This window comes from Fundulus heteroclitus, chromosome 15, assembly GCF_011125445.2.
Source record: "Fundulus heteroclitus isolate FHET01 chromosome 15, MU-UCD_Fhet_4.1, whole genome shotgun sequence".
In the NCBI taxonomy this organism is placed as follows: Eukaryota; Metazoa; Chordata; class Actinopteri; order Cyprinodontiformes; family Fundulidae; genus Fundulus; species Fundulus heteroclitus.
In genome coordinates, this window is record NC_046375.1 from 9,106,537 (window position 1) to 9,125,814 (window position 19,278).

Consider the following 19,278-nt stretch of genomic DNA (forward strand, 5'->3'; position numbering starts at 1 on the left):
GGATGTAAACAGATGGGGTTTCTCGTTTTTTTTATATGCAATACCGTACAAGTGCTTTTAATGACTTTTTATGATACAGTGTTTTTTTTTCTAATGGTTTTATTTTATTCAAAATGAATGTCCTGAACCCTTGATACCCAGTATGACACATGATAGTGGCAGCATCATGCTATGGGAATACTTTTCTCAACAGTGACAAGAAAACTCCTCAGAGTTAATGGGAGGATGGATGGAGTTAAATATAAGGTGATACTGGAAGAAAACCTGTTAGAGGTGGCAAATGGCTAGTCTAGTAAATGGACTGGAGTTGGTGGGGTGGCGTGGCGTGGGTTGACCTTCTAGAGAGACTGGGACCCCGAACAAACAATCAGAACCACAATTGAATGGTTCAGATCAAAGCTTAATTATGTGGCAGATAGGCCTTGAAGTTCAAACCTCTTCCACCTTTTTGGTGGATTTAATTTATGGCAAAGTGTGAAAATTGATGTTCACATATAATTTGACTGAGCTTCAACTAGTTTGCAAAAAAAAAATAAAAAAAAAAATCAATCTCTAGATTTGCAAAGCTCGTAAATCTCACTGAGTTGGAAAGCGTCCTGTAAAGTGTTGATTCAGATGAGCATGCCACAGTTTTCTGATTTTATTTGCAGATTTGTATTTGTAAAGCCATATGTTTGTATTATTTCCCTGTCAGTACAATTTTTAGTACAAAGTTAAACTTTTGCACTGCAGCTTTCCTCTCATTCTCAAACACTAATTAACTTTCTTTCTCCAGACAGCGTGCGGCTAAGAAGATCTGCAGTGAGGAGGCATGAAGCAGTTAGAGAGGTGAATGCTGGGGAGCACAGTCTGGGCAGAAAGCCCAGTGTTTGGCCTAATTTGTAACTGGCTCTACATGTGAAAGCCTTCAGGGCACATCAGGCAAAAGCTTCAGCATAAGGGGGAAAAAGGCGTCTCTGATTTTTGAAGAAACTTAACAGTAGAGACACTTTCACACACACAACCATTCACACATACACACACAGGCTCTTCATGAACCTTGATGATGTCAGCAACTGAGGGTTTGAGCAGTTTTGCCTCCCGGAACGACAGCATAAGGGGAAAATCTGGCAGCTCATCACAAAGTTACGTCAATGGTGACTGATGAGAGGTCTGAATCCAGGCCCAAACTGTGTCCAGGTCCCCTGAACCCCTGACAGTCAGCCAGACAAGCTCTCCAGCAAGATGTGAGTATGTTGCATACATTAAAATACACCCCAGGAAAACTTCCCAACAGATCCACTGCTTTAAATGGAGGGATTGTGTCGCTGCAACTGTTTTCAAAACTCGCAGTTGTGCTTTTGCTGTTTTAATAGATTTTTAATGTTTGACATTTGTAAACAACTAAATTAGTAAACTCCTTTAGCAATTTCATTACTGTTTCGTTATTGTTGCAGTCCCCGATCACAATTCAAGAATCACATTTATTTGGTCCACCAGCACAGGCTACTGATGCAGGAGGGGATTTTTTTTTCTTTCATTTTTTTAAGTATTTTTATTTTTTTTACTGAGAAATTGAAATCTTCCTAAATTAGGAATGTTGGGTACAACACAAAGCATTCATCTTTTAATAATCACCCTATTTGCTTTCTTTTATTTCATAGTAAATAGGACCACAAATATTCAGTTACTTATACTCAAAAAGCAGACCTGGGTGAACCCAAATCCAAATGTAACTGGTTTGTTCAACTTTGTTAGACATATGAAGTATTTTTAAAGAAAGAGTGACCCAAATGTTGTGGAATAGACTTATTGTTCTCATCCAGAAATGTACAAGTCCTAAAAATCTGGAAACTGTATGCTTTTCTTTTAATGATGCAAACCTGCAAAACCTTTCATATTTTGTATCTATAATAATTTACAGCTCCCTTATCCACAAAAATAAGACTACTTAGATCTACTAAAATATTGCACATTTACATTATAGTTGAGCAGGCACTTTCCATTTGATGATTTTGGCCCACATGGTGAAAAGTTTGCACATTTCTGCTTAAAATGGCTGTCCCAGCATCCAAAATCTGAACCAACTTTCTCCTTCAAGGATCGCCAACTGTACACCAGCTCATGTGTTCCCGCCATATGATAAATATTAAAACGGTGGCGCTGTTACCAAGGTCTGGCCACAATACAGCAAATACTTACTAAAGCCGCTTGTAAAGGATTTGCAACCCTTTAACATTTTGAATTTTTTTCAGGTTATAATTACAAACATCATTTGACAGACCAACAAAAATGTATGTGTAGTTTTAAAGTAAAAGGAACACGATGTGTGTTTTTCAAAGGTTTTTACAAATAAAGTATGATTCTGAAGGTGTGCAAGTGTATTCAGCCCCCCTTCATTATTAAAGCCTTAGCTGTATTACTATACAGTCCATCTGTGTGTAGGTTAACATCAGTATAAATACAGTTGTTCTGTGAAGGCCCTGAAAGTTTTGTTAGAAAGATTACTGAACAAACAGCTGTTCATCTAACAATGAGAGCATTGAGAGCTCTAATCAGAGAAGCAGCAAAGAAAAAGCATGTGGTAACTCTGGAGGTGCTGCAGAGATACAAAGCTCAGGTAAAATAATCTGGGGATAAATCTGGCCTGTACGGAAGAGTCAAATGAAAAAATCCATAGAAGAAAAAAGGCCTTGACTTTGGTTTGTAGTTTTCCACTAGCTCTTTGCATCCTTGTATTGAAACATGTGGATGAAGGCTGCCTGGTGAGACGAGACCAAATCTGAACCCTTTGGCCTACATGTAAAATGCTATTCATGGCTAAAAACGAACACTGCACATCATGCTGAACACACAGTCCCCACACTGAAATGTGGTGGCAGCATCACACTTTGGGGACGCTTTTCTTCAGCAAAGGCATGTAAAGGTGGTCACAGTTGATTGGAAGATGGATGAAACTAAATAAAGGGAATAAAAACCCAGAGAGGCAAACCTTCCAGCAGGACAATAATCTAATACTCTATCACATAAAATCCCTCCCGAAAATTGTGGGCCAAGGTGCTCAGCTATGGATACTTTAGTGAGGCATTGCATATCTGAAAAATTATATAAAAGCAAGGCGCTTGGGACTAGAAATTGTTGACCGCAAGAAAGAATATACCGAAACAAACAAAAAACAACAATAAAAGACTTTATCATTCTTTCTTTACTGTCGTATTTTACAAAATGGTTAAAAATTAAATTAAACGTGAAACAAAGAAATGCACAGCTAATAAACTTAAATACTATACATACATCAATACTTCTATCAAATATCAGAGGTCTTGGGCAGTAGCACTGTATGTGTATGGGAATGACAACACAAATCAGCATTGATACCTTCTGTTTTGTTTGTTTTTTTTGCAGCAGGTTTCAAGTTTTGGTGACATTTTGAGCCAATTAATAAATATTTCATTGTAAAATTAAATTAAATTGTATTTGTGTAAAAGTGAATATATTATGTAAATATGTTTAAAAAAAAGAAATGAGAAAAAAAACTTTTTTATAGTTTGCACTGATTATTTTAACCCTTGAAACTACTATGGTTTGATATAAATTTGCAGGTGAAGGATTGTTAAAGTATATTTAGAAATATGAAAAAATGAAGTAAACAAAAAAGAAAATCTATAAAAAATACCCTGAATATGTATAACATATTTTAGTCGCAACCAAATTCTCACTTGGTACCGTGCACACCTGCAGATCTTGCTCGTTTACATGTCAAAGGTAGATTTCTCATTTTGTTTTTGCTCTTTATTTATACTTTTTTTTTAATATGGTAAGGATGGTCTGAACCAATCGTGGAAACGGTTTTATTGGCACCAGAAAATATTTCTGTTTTGACTGAAAATAATAGTACATGCAGAAAAAAATTCCACTGACTAATAAATACAAGAAAACATTGACATTTTACAACAGTGAAATGCTCGTCTGTCTGCAGGTCTTTCCGTTGTTGCATTTTAATGCTCTTAAGGAGGTTTGGGTTGTTTTAGGGGGGTAAAAGGGCAATGGAACAACACGTTTCCTACAGTCTGTGGAAATCACATCCTGGACAGATTAACTCTGATGTCCAACGAAGCGTGAGGGGAGTGGGACAGAAACACTTGCTTGATGTTTAACCAGCTTTCTGGTGGGAGGGTAATGCAGTTCACCACCGTTAAAATAACAGCAATTTCGCTTTTGTGGAGCACACTTCTTCCCAGTGCCAGGCAGTGTATAGACATTATTTCCTTTGAGCTTTGGAATATCATCCTTTGACAACAAAGAAAAAAGAATGGCGCATTGCGAGGGCCTGACATTTACAAGCAGTGCTCAATGGACGACCATGAGAACATCAGTCCAACAACCAGGTGTTTCATCCTTCAGTCAAAAATGTAGTCTCTTTTACCAAGCGTCTATCTCAGTTATGCTCACGCATAAATCGCCGTCAGCTGCAACGTCCTCAGTTACACGACGTGACCGATCTGCACCAGAAACTGTCAGCTGCCGTTGGTAATGATGACTGAGGTGGCCTTGTGTCCTTGCATCTGCTCCGCCTGCATCCTCACATGAGATGCCACGTCATACTGGACTCCTCCACACGCCAGGCTGGAATAACTCCTCAAGTTCTCTGGGTCGTACAGGTGCTCCAGGGAGTACCCTGTCAAAGCATATGCCGCTTGCCTGTTCATCTGCTGCCTCTCCTGGGCTGGATAAAGCAGAGGACTCCCGTGGGCTTGCGAAGGGTGGGGGGACAAATCTGTCGCCATGTAGTCTTTGGTTAGAAGGAGGCCGGACCTGGGGACACCATCAGAGCCGGGGCTGCTGAGGCGAGAAACTGACACTGGGCTGGTTGTGTTTTCGTCGTTGTCATGGGGGCCGGGCGCTTTGACACCGTCCCGGTGATGAAGGGGCTCAGATGGGAGGTCGATGCTGGGAGCTCCAGGACCACGACACACCACGCTGGGCATGGTGAGCTGAGAATGATGGGGTATGGAGGAGGCGAAGCATGGACTGTGAGTTTTTGTGAGGCCTGAAACATCCAGCAGCACCTTCTGTTGCTGCAAGCGATTCTCCTCCTCTTTGATCATTTGTTGCGTGGCTCGGATAAGGGTCTCCATCTTGCTTGGTTCCCGAGGACTTGACTGGAACTGGTCGCCGTGATAGCGCTCACCCGAATCGCTGGTGGACCCGCCTCCGTCAGGTGAACTCACAATGCTGTCGTCATCCCAGTGGCCCCGTCCTGCACAGAGAAATGAAGGGCCACATGTTACAAACGAATAAAGCCGGTCCTCGCCGCAGATAAACAAACAGTGAATGTGTAAAATCCTGCTTCGAGTGCATATGGAATCATGATCTGATGTCTTGGCAGAGACACCGTGGGGGTTGTTTCACTGTTTAAGGATGTGAAATGTGAAATTACTTGGCTTTCAAATGCAGGCAATTTTTGAACAGATGGTAGCAATCGCCACACTGGCAAGAGACGGCGTAAACAACTTAGCATGTCCCATAATAGCATTTGGAAGCTACCAGGAGAAACAAGGCCAGAGCTATTTTCAGAGACAGATGGTTGTGGTCTCAAACCTAACACCTCACCATGAATGGCGCCATGGTAGGATGTGATTTCATAGCCCTCACTGTTGTCCACAGAGAATTTAGGAAGCGACAGCACTGAGCGTGTGGTGTCCCACCACATTTCTCGGCCCGACTGAGGGGTTCCCAGGAAATAGCGGCCTCCTTGGCATCGGACGCGGTCGCAGGTGGTGGTGTGAGGGTGAGTTTGGGTGTGGGCAAGATCATCTTCAGATAAACCCAAGCCATAGCACAGGGAGCTAGAGTCTGGATACAGTCTGTAGGCGCAAGATGCCTCGGCAGCCTCGCTCGGATCCAGCAACTGAGGAGAGGCTGAGTCTGTCAGGGGGCTTCCTCCCCACTGGCTGTCTTGGTCAGATTCTGAACGCTCGGGGTTAAAAGCTGCAAATTGCTGGAAAGACACAAAATCACAGTTTGAATGTTTGAAATCTGTTCCTAACACATTTTTTTGGCAAACAAAATCAAAGACTTCCTTTGCTTTTAGCTCCATGACGCTAGTTTTTACCTGTGGATAAGGTGACACTCTTGATTTTGCCTTTGACTGGGTCAGACGAGTCTTGGTCGTTTTTCTGTCCTCACTGTGACTGTCGGCGTAGGGGAAGGCCGGTTTTGTGGGGCTCATTTGGTCCAAGGAAAGCTGCATTCCTTTATACTCAGTGTCCCTTTAAATAAAGGTGACAGACATGTTAGACATCAACAGAAAACTATGCTTTGGAAAAGAATTGCAGCTTATGGTTTATTTTAGGCTCTTGCAATGTCTATAACATAAGTAAGGACTGAAGTTTAGAAGAAGCAGCCTTTTTTTTCCTTTGGTTACAAGGAATAGTCTCTGATTTTTTTTATGTCTCTTCTTTAACTTTCACTTTTTAAGCACCTGTAATTATCTAAATACCCATGTGCTACATACTAAACTGTTCCGCCCACCTTCAAACTTCTTCGGTTAGATGTTAGGCTAACGCAATGGAATGAAACTGAAATTTTATGACAAGCTGACACCTTTAAATATGTATGAACAAATTTGGCTAATTTCATGTGTAAAACCATTGTTACTCAGGAGGCAGTACAATTTTCTTGCTTGAAATGGGTTCACCCAAGTCTCAACATTGCAAAGGAAGTAGTATAAGAAACACTGAGCCGACAAATGGACACAACAGATACAATGAAAAAGCTAATTGAGCTGTGGTTTGTGAGATAACAAGTATATGGCCAATAGAATTTACATCTCAAAGAAATATTTGTTCTAGCATTACATATTTTTCTGCAATTTCACAGAAAATTGAGATTTGAATCCTCACTTAACTTTGTTCCAAGGCTATAATTAGCTTATTGGAAAGTTTTGTATGTTGATAAATCAGGAACATTTTAACCAGCTAAATCTAAATCAACTGAGTTGCTAAGAAGCTGTATCTACTGTTTGTAAAGTAAAACAAATGCTTCTAATAGAGATTGGCAGACTTTCCAACATAATCATTCACTTGAACAACTATCTTCAATTTTATTGTTGGGGAATTTAGTATTTTTTGTGGCTCTGTGTTAGAGTGATCAGTTTTTAGCAAATGTTTGCCCAATTAATTATCTTGCCCTATGACAAAAAGCAGTGAAATTCTCACACAAATAAAAACGTATTAAGCTAGAAACATGTATATGTAATGTCAAATCAAGGCTAGCCGAGGCTCTAAGCAGAGGTTCTGCTTAGAGCCTCAGTGTAGACCTAGAGGGGCAAGGTATGTTGTTTTGTTCACAAGTAACCAGGGCAGGGAATTATAGTATTCATGGGTCCACTAACAGTTACAGTGTTGTTTGTGAAATGGGACCCCAGTTTGGAAACAAGCGGCAGAAATCATGAAAGTATCTTCACAATGTGGTTCTGCGAAAACAGCTTTCAAATAATGAATGTTTTCTTTAGTAGATAGGCAACTGATGCCTTTTTAAACCTGTCCTGTATGACTTCATCTACTCTTGAGTCCATTGACCATCACTGGATCCTAAACGTTTCGAAGTATGTTCATACGTCAGGCCGGTTTTATGTACCCAAAGCATAAATATGTTTATGAACATAAAGTTTTAGAGGGTATTATTGATCATAAACTGGATGCTGGAAATATGTGGATTGAAATGAGTTAATTTTGCATGTTGTATCAAAGAGTTAAAGTTCTATATAGAGGTTTGGGGAAATTACTTACAGAATAGTCACATATCAAATTTTCATGATGCAAGTTAAGGACAATAAGGACTATTAATTAAACTAATTGCCAGTATGATTCTCCCAGCAAGCAAATTTCTTTATACAAATTCCATAAAATCTTTGGTAGAAGTGGATATGTTTCTAAACTGTGTCCAAAAATAAAATAAGCCTGAAATTAGAGGTAGTTGTATGTTCACAACCCCCCACATGTACTCATGTGCTTCGGATACAGGAGTTAATTTGATAAATTATTTTGATAATAAACTGAAAAAGTGAGAAACTGTTAAAAGGTAAACTCCCTCTGAAGATTCTTCACTCCCACAAAAGCGGGGAGTACTTTCTACGAGTAGATGTTTTGTTGTTTATTTACAGTAGAAGCAATACCTAGACCACTCTGTACTAGTCTAATTTGTAGTGTGACAAAATGTTTTGATTTTCTTGGGTCTGAAAATACAGTTTGTATAGGATATTTTTTATTTATTCATTCTTTTCAAAAGATAATGCATAAAGACATGTGCAAATGGATAACAGATGAACACACTGTAAAGCACTTTGTACAACCTGAAGTTCAAATGTGTAATTTTGATTCATTAAATATGTTTTACTTAATTTCCACAAGTCCAACACCAATGACATTTAAATTAGTCCCAAAGGTACATTTGCTTTCCTTTTAATATCACAACAAACATAATACCTGGGAAACTCCAATTAGCATGTCAGCACGTTTTCAGTGATTTTGAGAATGCACAGAGTTGTAACCATGAACTGGCACAACATGCATGTAGTGGCACAAATACTGGGCTGCTTTGGCTGAAGAACACATAAAAATGGCACAATAGCAAGAATTCAAACTGAGGACAGTTAATCATTGATTTCTGCAGTGCAGATTTTACCACAACAGTCCTAGAACTCACTGCAAGTAAAGGTACGCTCTGAGACCCTATGGTTGCAACGCACCCTCCTCAGCAACTAAAATAAAATCCCTCCATTGCATTTTAAAGAGTTCTCTTTACATGCATGCATGTATTTAGCTTGTGTACCCGATAAACCACTGTCCTGCAGCTGCACACTCCAAGTGTTACTGTCGAGGGAGAGAAAAAGGCTTCCCGTGTCAAGTGTTCAGCAAACATGAGCCTATTCTTAACTTATCGCATCAACAGTATGTAATAGCAGCTGCCTGGCATTTTAAACCTTGTGACCCATCCCTGACCCTGTGGAGCCAGCCTCTTTAATACAACTCTAAATATGATCCAATTCTCCTGTATGACACCTTGGGGGAAAGGCTATGTTTGGATAGCCAGTGCACTGCATGAGTGCTATTTGCTCTTGCAGGTACAGTTGCAGTGGCCGGTTCTGAATCCTATCTGAGTCCTGGTTGACTTATGTCTGAGCCAATAGTGTCAGGCCTTTGTACAAACTCAGCTGTGTTGGCCAAATTCCACTGTGGGGTCAAAGGCAGAGCACCTTGTGTCTGGAAAAAAAAAGAAGAAAACTCCAGCCAACCACCAAGAATGATTTATTAATGGATTCTTGTTGGGTTACAATGTTGTCTGACTTAGGTGATTAGATAGCTGTTTCTATTTCTTTAAAGCATTTGTTGTTTTTTTCGCACCTTTTGCTGCTTGTAAGTGTCTCGACACCGTCATGTTATACCTAATTATCTCCAAGGAAATTTACTGTCATTTTAATGTAGTTGCTTTGTTTTCTCCGTACTGCATCGAGGAAATCAATACCTAGGCCTAGACCACAGCCATGTGCATGCATGCGCGTACAGATTCAGACACCTTTACATCACATGCACTTGCACACAAACACACACGGATCAACCAAAGTTAACAAGTAAAATCCAATATGTGCTACATCTATGAGATAGCTATTGATTTCCGAGTTACCGTTTGATCGATTTTGCTTTCCTTAGACTGCCCAATCGATGGTGACAGTAGAGGGTTTTTGATGGGGCTGAACCCTGATGTTTGTTCTCGCTGTCTCAGAGGGGCCTGAGTGTGCTTTGTGCTTTCATAACAGAGAGCCGCCTAAACCTTGCAGCAGCAGCATTTGGCGGGTTTTTGCATAAAGGTTACAGAGAGATAAGGGCAAGGATTGCTTTGGGAGACAAAAAGCTTCAGGAGCGATGAAAAGAGTGTGTGACATCATTTTCTTTGATCTTGCTAAATATTTACAACTGAAATCCCAGCGTTTTTTTTTTTTTTTGTTCTGCTCAAGTCCCTGACTTGTGTTGTATTTTGCAGCTGTAATTTCAAACAACAGAATCCTGACAAAGGCTGATTTTTGTCAATGAATTTGAACAAATGCAAATCAAATCACTTTCCAGCCCAATGAGACTCACGTGAGAACGTAGTTGACACTGACGATGCAATGAGGTCTTGAAGAGCGGCTGTTGTGGACAATGGTGGCGTAACTCTGGACCCAGACCCATCCACCATGTTTGGCAAGGAAACGGTAATATTTAGTAGTGACCTGGCCTTTTACCAGCACTGAAAGAGATATATATATAAAAAAAACTCAGACTAAGCAGATGAACAAGTTATTAGCTTGCATTCTCTGAGTTCTTGTTTTGGAAGTGCCACTATTAGGACAAATTAAAAGCTGACAAGAGGCCAAACTACCCATGGTAAACATTAAAGTGTAACTCACAGAGGTGGTGAGCACAGCGGAGGTGAAAGATATCACAGCTGTGGACATGGTGGTACAACGTTTTCTCTATAAGGTCCTGGGGCTCATAACCCGTCAGCTCAGCTACCCTGAATACAAAGCGCACGAAGAAAATCAGAAAAAAAGTCATGTTTTTCTGATTCTGTTGCATATTTATCACATGCATAACAAAATTCTTCAGGTCCCTTTACCTCGAGTCCAGAAAGATGAGCTTCATGTCCAGACTGGCCCTGAACATAAACATATTGCTGTGCAGTTTGATTTCCGTCACAGCGCTGGGCGGCAGAGAGTGGCCGACAGCCACCAGTCCCACATTCTGGTAGCAGCCCTCGAAAGGTGACATGTCCAGGCTGTACTGACGGATCTTCAGGTAGCCACTGCAGTGGATCACCTGTTGTATGGCAGGAGGATAATGACAAGTACTCAGGAGAAATTATTTTTTAAGGAGACGTAACCCAAGGTAAATAGAAACATTTTAAGACAAAAGCATCCCACATAATTTATACAATAACAACGTACAATAGCCTAGGGTAAAATAGTCAATGCTTAACTGTTAAAATGTAACTGCTACTGTTCATTGTTAAAATATTGCACTACATAATAGCAAAGCAAAACACAAAGATCAGGAAAAGAAAACTGTTTAAGGCAGTTCATTTTAATTATAATTTTATTAGAAAAACATGTGTATTTTATTATGTATGAATGATTATTATTTTTCTATAATAATAACAACAACAACAACAATAAAAATAATAACAACAACAACTTACCTTGTATCCACCACTGGTTAGTCCTGCGTTTCTTTTTGCCAACACACATTTCATTCGCAAGAAAAAAGAACGCTCCACTTCATATTCTAGAAAAAAGAAAATGAAAAAAAAAAACATTTCTGTCACCGTCTCAGATAGTCTAAAATACTATTTAATATAATAATAATAATAATAATAATAATAATAATAATAATAATAATAATAATAATAATAATAATAATACCACGTGCAAACCCGATCGATACACGCGTCAACAGTTTATTATAGAGACCTAATAAATTGTAATTTAATTCCGACTAGACCGCTTGTAGTGCTATTATTGTAAAACGCGCCTGTATACCTTGCACAAAATGTGAGTGATAAGGCTGATGTGGCGTCAGGACAGCTGTCATCTCATCATGGTCGGCAGGATGGACATATTCATAAATGCTGTTCCCGGTCAACTCTACCTGTTGAGAACAACTCAGGTAATGAACGGAGAAACACCGATGAGAGTAGATGGATAAAGAGCGGATATTCAGTAGAATGATTCTTAATAATAATATCAATAAAAATATATAAATGTAAAAACGATAGAAAACAAACCTGAGACAGTCCTAAATGGACTGACGCCGTTTCTGAGATGTACATAATCTTTCCATCTGGAGCCACGACGAATATGAATCCGTCTAACGTCTGCAATAAATAAACAAATAAATGCAGAATAGAGGAATAAATAAATAAAAAGCTATACATAAAATAAAGGAATATAAAAAATATGAAGAGTAAAACAATAAAGGAGAATCTTCAAGAGAATTCTGCTTCAGTTGTGCGCATGTTTTTTTTTTTTTTTTTTTTTGGCGTAATATGGCAGACTGCGATAAGACAATACCGACACAGATGATAAACATACCTGCAATAAATGAGAGCCGAGCTCCCGTCCAATGTTGTCCAAAGACCTTGTTCGGCTAGTATGACCCCAAGCCTCACCAAGACCTACAAAATATATACATTATTATTATTATTATTATTATTATTATTATTATTATTATTATTATTATTATTATTATTATTATTATTATTATTATTAAAAAATGTGTATAAAATACAAGGACATTTTGATGACACAGTGGCTCACGCACGGTGAGCCATGTGCGTAAAGGGGGGGGGGGGGGGGGGGGGGGGCTTCCATTTAAATGACCAATTTATAGTGAAAGCAATTCCTTCTTGCTCATTAACTACAAACAGTCTCTCTTCCCGTTTTGTGCAGCCTGGAAGGGCGCAAGACAAGCAAATACAGTTAGTAATGCATTTTGCAATCATAAGATTTTTGTTTCTTTTTTAAATTAACCATTATATTAAAATAGCGTCTAAATGTATAACTTGCTGCTTATTTAAATCCATCCAGCTTCACATAAAATGGAGCCTCATGGATAAAATGTATCTGCTGTAAATAGCCTACAAATCACTCTATGAACATGCGGACTATGTCCCCGATTCATAGAGCTTATGGACTAGCTACTATAAAATATAAGAGCAATGTCCCTCCTTATTGTGTTGTTTTTTTTTCACTCAATATATATTTATGTTGTTTCCCCCCTCGTGTACGATGTTGCTATTTAAAAATGCCCCCCCCCCCCTCCACACACACACACACACACACACTAAATAAATAAAAAAATAAATAAATGAAAACGCGCTTCTGTATAAGATTTCATGCCAGATCAATTGTTGTATTTTTCTTGCAGAAGAGAGGCAATGGGGGGAAAACTCGCACTCGCCGCCTGCTTACACGGCCTTATAGGCGACTAGGCGCCTCGCTGCGCCTCCTTCCTAATTGCTGATTGGTATTCTCAGTCACACATGAGAAGAAACCTGCAGAGACCTGTGTAAAAAGATGGTAGCAGATCGCCTCATTTGGAAGCACTGAATTACAAACAAACTGTAATGCATTTGTAAAGACTCCCTGTAGATCAATAAGGGAATCGCTTGGCTGCAGAACTGCGATTTTTTTTTCTTTAGAGCGTCAAGGCTGCTATAATAGGAATAGTTTGTTCCATTATAGCGTATAAATTAATCTATGTTTTATACTTTAATCAGTGGATTCCATGGCTGTATCATTCAAAGTAATGTAATATTTTCAATTACTACATTTTTACTTGTTTATGGCTGTTTAAACATACCTTTAGTATTTTTGTCTGTTTTTACCGTAATGTTTTTATTTTACGCATCTTATTTTAGCTGTTCCTTTAGTTTTACGGCCAATTAAACAGTTTCATCAAATAATATCTGTGGATATTTGTGTGAATTTCGTTTCGTGATTTTGCTTAAGAGAGCGGCGCGTAATGGTCGTCAGATGGCTCACCCTGCGGGAAAACAATCCTCATCTTTAGGTAGCTTGTTGTCAGCCTTATTATGGAGGCTTTGTCGAGCTGGGAGGTAATAGCCGACGGAAGGGGAAGCATTTTAGCCAGTTCATAAAATTCACTGTTCTCCTTTTCCCGTCTAGTCCTTGCGGCCGTTTTGGATTTCTCCTTCATTTTTCGGCGCTTCTTGGAGGATGTCCTCACACGTCTCAAAAAAATTGGCGATTTAAAGCAACAACAGCAGCCGGCTTTGCTTTGTTTTCATTATTCTTTCAGATCGACTTTAAAAAAAAAAAAAATAGCTGAAGAACGGGTGTTATCATGTGAATCCAAAGTGCGTAAACATCCCTCGAACTCCCCGAGTTCAACCTCCCAGTTCCAGCCGCTGGCCTTCATCCATGACCTGCGAAAGAGAGAAAGCAGACAATATTTTTTATGCGTTGCTGTGCAAAAGAAAACATACTCTATGGACATTTACAGATTATCTCCAGCTTTGAGTTGCAGAATCTCAAGAAGCTCCAAACTGCTGTATTTTTGATAATACATTCTGACTGTATAAGGAGTCAAAACGACTACTCGATGAAACAAATAATCCAAAGCCAGCATTACAACCAATAAAAGCAACGACTTTACTTGAATATGTAGGAAATAATACAACCGTTGCCCTTGTATCTTGTCACGAACTAAATTGGGCATTTCCCCTTTTATTAAATGAGCCTCGTCCGTCTGGAGCCCTCTCACAAGCATTTATATGTTAAATTTAACATACGGATAATCTGTCGGTATAAGTGAGGTTTTCAGACATTTTTTAAGAGGAAACAAAACAAATCGGACTGCTGCGGTTCCTTGATGAAGTGTCAAAGAGGTGACACTTGACCCGACACAGATCCTCCAACGTGCACAACTGCGTGCCGTCCACTCGAACCGCCGATGCATTGTTTTTTTTTGGGGTTTTTTTTTTAAGATGATTGCACGAAAACAGAAATATGGGCTTTATCGAAAGCTGACGCATTTATTCCTACCAGAGCGGATAGTTCGCGTTCGGTGATCCCCGAACTTGAAGAACAATCGATCCTGTGGCCCTTAAACTGCCGCCTGCTGGGAATTTCACCTGTCCTGAACCGGGTTCAGTAGCAGTGGTCCCGGTTCAAAATTGCCCTCGGCTCCTCCTGGATTTCCACCTGGAAAGGCGAACGGGCCGTGCGCTGCATACGCCTCTCCAAATTATAAGGACGCGCAACGAGTGGCATTGGGTGCCCACCAAACCAGCTCTCCTCCTCAACTATCTTTGCGTCAGCTCTCCGAGCGGCCGAACACCCACCCACCGCGTTCTTCTCCTCGGCTCTGATTGGACGGAAGAGTTTGGAGTCGTTAGGCGATTGGACACGTACCGCGAGTGTCAAGTTTTATCCAGCAAGTTATGTGCAGCCTTTTCTTCCCCCGCTTTGCCGTGCACGGATGAAGCTTAAATGTGATCTCGTTGTGTTTTTGTCATTAACGTGGAGATGATAGTTCCAGCTGAAATAGATGAATCCGTTCTATAGCAGAGGGATTTCTGGCAGGTGAGAGGCCAAACATAAGCAGGGGCGCCTCTAGAAAGTTATGTAACGGTTTGTGAGCTGGGGACCGCTAATAATCCTGGACTGGTACACCATTGGTTTGATGGAGATATCACGGAATTCTGAAATAGGTTTGATAGAAATGAATGAGGTAATTAATGAATACAAATAAATGAATAGATAATTTGAATCTTCATAGGTGTTGTTGAACAAAGTAACAGCCTGCAAGTCCTTGTGTACGTTTGTTTTAATAGGAAGATATTTCATTCGTCTTCCTGCAAAATGTTATGTTTTTGCCTCCATATATGATCTTGGTAAATAAGATATATATATATATATATATTTTAAATCTGAATCCTTCTCAGGATTTATTTAGAGCAACGTGAGTTTATTTTACCGATAGTAGCCCATATACCAAGAATCAGCTAATTTGTTCTAATTAGAACATGCTTTTTCTTTGGCACCCCGGAGTGAATAAAATAAATAAATACATAGAATAATTAAATGATAATAATAATAATAATGACAGTGTCTTTTTTAAATAGCTAATGTACCTCTCCTAACTTTTGACCCAAGTACATAATGCTAGTGAAATAAATATATAGATAAATAAATACATACAGTTTGTTTTCTCCTCTCCTATCAATGCATGCAAATAGTGTGCATGTGACCAAAATTTAGGCGTGGATTACCGCCAGCAGACAATTAATGTTTTTTGTAAATATCAATTTCAACTTCATAAAAAAATTAATTCGTACAAAAACCCCGGGAAACTAACCATCCGCATTTCTCTAGTTTCAGCCAAAATTTAATTTGCAGTTAATCGAATACGTCTAATACACATTGGCAAACACCGGATTAAAGCCAACAAAAAAGCAAAGCTCAAAGGACTTTGAGTTTGAACGATTCAGCGCATGCTCAGCGGCGCTGCTGGCGATTATCAACAGCTTTCAACGCTTTCACTCTCACCTATGAGTATCATTACAAAGCCCGTCCTATTCTTGATAAGACTCAAATGCTCACACTTGAGCAAAAATGCATCCCATGTTTCACTGGCGTCTCTAAATTTAATGTTCTGGTGGTCGTGAATTTCCACGGACTTTCTTTGGTTTACTCTCTATTTAAAGGTGCGCCAGGCAAGCAGAGAATTTATTTACCATTCAGACCACCAAGTCCACCTGTGCCCTCAGGCCACAGCGCAGGCACTATTCTACTTTGCTGTATTTAAATTCTAAATGGAAAATACTGAGGTTGGATTAGCATGATGTTTTGCACCCGGAAACAATAACCTCGTTAAATCTCTTACTCCCACATAAAAAAAAACACACAATCTCATCAAGTCAAGTCAGCCCGATTTGTCTAAAGTTATTTTGGAGCTGTAAATTTCCAAAAAGACAAGTGCAACACAGTTTACGCTGCGCGTCAACGCTTCCAGCTTCCACAGCCCATGTAATGGTCCTGTGTTCGCCAAGCAACACGTTGGTGTGAGGATTAATTTCCATGATGTGAATCAGATGAGAGCGCCGCGGCGCATGTAGTTTTTTAATTAGCTGCTGAGCGCATGGATGGAAAAGAAGAGGGGGATGGAGGGGGAGAAGCGTGCGGAGGTGGAGGGAGGAACAGCGGGCTCGCTATCGGGGGCGCGGACGCATGATGCTGAGCTCATTACGCACATAATTAGCGCTTAAATTGATGCTGCATCCTGCCTAATTGGAGACTCTCCCGCTGCCTGAAAGCAGATATCTCTCGTGCTATTTGAGCAGTGGCGTGCATGAATGGGGCTCACGGTGAGCCCTTCCTGCTGCCGCCCCTCGCACAATCAAAGACATACAGATATTCTTATATTGTCATATATTCAGAGGAAATGGGTGTAGGGTTGAGAAGAGAAGAAAATTATTTCAGACAGCGTCTCACGGAATCACTGTTCAGCGTTGGGTAATCCAGTTATGGACTGTCTACATAAATAAGATTATGATAGCTGGTCATTACATTTGATCTAGTCTGGACACTTGAAAACAAACAAACAAATAGAAAAAAAAAAAAACAACAACACAAAAATAGCTGTTATCATCAAGTTCAACTTGACATTACAGCCAGTCTGTCAGTGCACTTATCCGTCCATTGTCTGCCTGTTTATCTGTTCAGGTTGTTGGGAGAGGGAATGATGCATCAGCTATAGTTAAATGTATAATACTCAAATGCAATCCAGACTCTTTAAAAATACAAAATAGTCTTTTAAGCCATTAATCAATTCTTGGCGCAATGGTTCTGTTGGGACATGTCCCCAACGGTAATTGGGCAACAGGTGGAGCACACCCTGGATAAGTTGCCAGTCCTTCACAAAGCAAGACAGAGGCATAGAGGGTAAACAACCATGCCCACATACACTAACCTCTAATCTAGAGAGTGAAATAAACATGCATGTTTTTGGACAGCACCCAAAAAAAAAAAAAACACATGCATCTGGGAAAACCTGCAAACCCGATGCAGAAAGACCACAGGCCGGCATTCTAAACCAGAGCCTTCTTGCTGCAAGGCAACAAGTGCTCTACGATCCAGCCTACCACCAGAGAGGTGCTTGCACTGTGAAGTTCTCAATGACTGCACCCCCCCCCCCCATACATTTTATAATGACTCAATGATTTAAAAACCTACACGCAAACAAAATAATCTCATAGAGATTAAGACATCAGAGTTTCAAGCACAATTCAGGTTCATTTCTGCAATTTCTGCTCTGGGGTGACTGACAGCTATTCAGAGTTTCAGATTTTTTTCCCCATCAGGCTACGGGCTGTAAGCCTGGTGAAAGATTTACTCTGCCCTGACATCCTGTTAATGCCCCACTGCAGGCCTTCCCAACAGGGGGGCTCGCTTTGCTATCCTTCCAACCCATCCTTCACCACCGACCAAGTCTCCTTCGCCTTTCCATTTTTATTGTGCTTTTGCTAATCATGCCTCTCCCTGGGAGGCCATGTCAGAAAAAGAAAGGGAAATGGAAGGAGCAGGTTAGTGAAGGTTATGTAGGATAAGGATGTGAGGGGAAGATGTGAAGGGGGGTGAGAGAATAAACATAGGACATGTTAGCTGTGCTGACTGAGGAGTTGTTTTGACTCTTTTAATCACATATTGGAAGAGCAATAATAGAGTTTCATTATGATAGATGGAACAGGAGACTGAAATCTACAGTGCCCCAATGCAACTGATGCTGTCCCATGGCTGGTTTAGAGGGGGTCTGATGCTGAGCTAGTTTTATTGAATCAGACACTAGCATCTTGGTCTTGAAACTGGAAGTGATAGGCAATGGATTATGTTGACCTGCAAGCAAAATATCACAATTTGAAAAATGAAAATGAGTAAATAAAAGTGTAAACAGCTTATAAAGTGAATGCATTTTATTCTAAGGTGGCTGCAATCAATATCAAAGCAAATTAAGTCAATTTATTTGATAAGTTGGTCATTGTGATTCCCTTGTCAGAGATCTCCAAATGGCAAAATGAAATAAAAACTAAATGCATGCTTTTAAAACTTGTTCATTCACAAAACCATATGTAATACTCAGATGGCTTCATGCATATTTTATTTGCAGTAGATGATGATTTAAGTATGCAAGGCTAATATGTGAGCTAGTATATTTAAAATAATAAACCCAGTGTAATTCAAACCTTATCACTCCAAGAGGAATACATTGTTTTTAATGAAATACCCATGTATTTCTTCCTAACAGCACATTTACCTATGCTAACTGAATTCTAAACACCCACTGTGTATGACGTTCAGAACAAGCTACTTAAAAACATTAAGGATAGAAATGAAAAATATGTGTCCGCCTGTTGAACTGATCTAATAATTTAACTTTTTTTATTCAAAGATAATGGAACTGCAGAAGCTGAATCCTGTTTCCTAGGATTACCCACTGCGCCCACTGCGTGGCTCATACTTCAGGTGTGTGGTAGGATGTAAATCTGTCTGTATTGTACCTTTAATGTCAACAGTCATCTATTCTGCAGCAGGCATCAGCCTACATCTGATCCTACATCTGATGCTTGCGAGGCAAGACAAGAAATATGATGCACCCAAATCCAATATTTTATTAGATTTTTATTTGCTTGTTGCAAAGAATTTAGATTGATATTAAATTAAACACTTGCGACAAATGG

At 39.7% G+C, this 19,278-nt stretch overlaps 1 protein-coding gene across 1 annotated transcript; it reads right to left on the reverse strand.

The window, feature by feature from the left end:
- Positions 1 to 3,166: 3,166 nt before the first annotated feature.
- On the reverse strand, positions 3,167 to 14,840 carry LOC105930703 (SIM bHLH transcription factor 1). The gene is made up of 12 exons (XM_012869039.3): positions 14,585 to 14,840; positions 13,562 to 13,965; positions 12,110 to 12,192; positions 11,803 to 11,892; positions 11,558 to 11,666; positions 11,218 to 11,303; positions 10,639 to 10,838; positions 10,430 to 10,536; positions 10,122 to 10,269; positions 6,095 to 6,251; positions 5,593 to 5,980; positions 3,167 to 5,239 (listed from the first exon to the last, which is right to left on the reverse strand). Exons 2-12 carry the CDS (start codon positions 13,734 to 13,736, stop codon positions 4,497 to 4,499), a joined length of 2,286 nt encoding a protein of 761 aa, XP_012724493.1. The 5' UTR covers positions 13,737 to 13,965; positions 14,585 to 14,840; the 3' UTR covers positions 3,167 to 4,496.
- Between the last annotated feature and the right edge of the window lie 4,438 nt (positions 14,841 to 19,278).

Bases quoted from the DNA above. Each gene is read 5' to 3' on its own strand.
- LOC105930703 (XM_012869039.3), bottom strand. From the start codon at position 13,736: ATGAAGGAGAAATCCAAAACGGCCGCAAGGACTAGACGGGAAAAGGAG. The intron at 10,537-10,638 runs GTAAAGGGACCT...CTTTGTATTCAG, and splicing joins CTCATCTTTCTGGACTCGAG to GGTAGCTGAGCTGACGGGTT. The intron at 6,252-10,121 runs GTGAGTCTCATT...CTTTATTTAAAG, and splicing joins AGTGTCAACTACGTTCTCAC to GGACACTGAGTATAAAGGAA.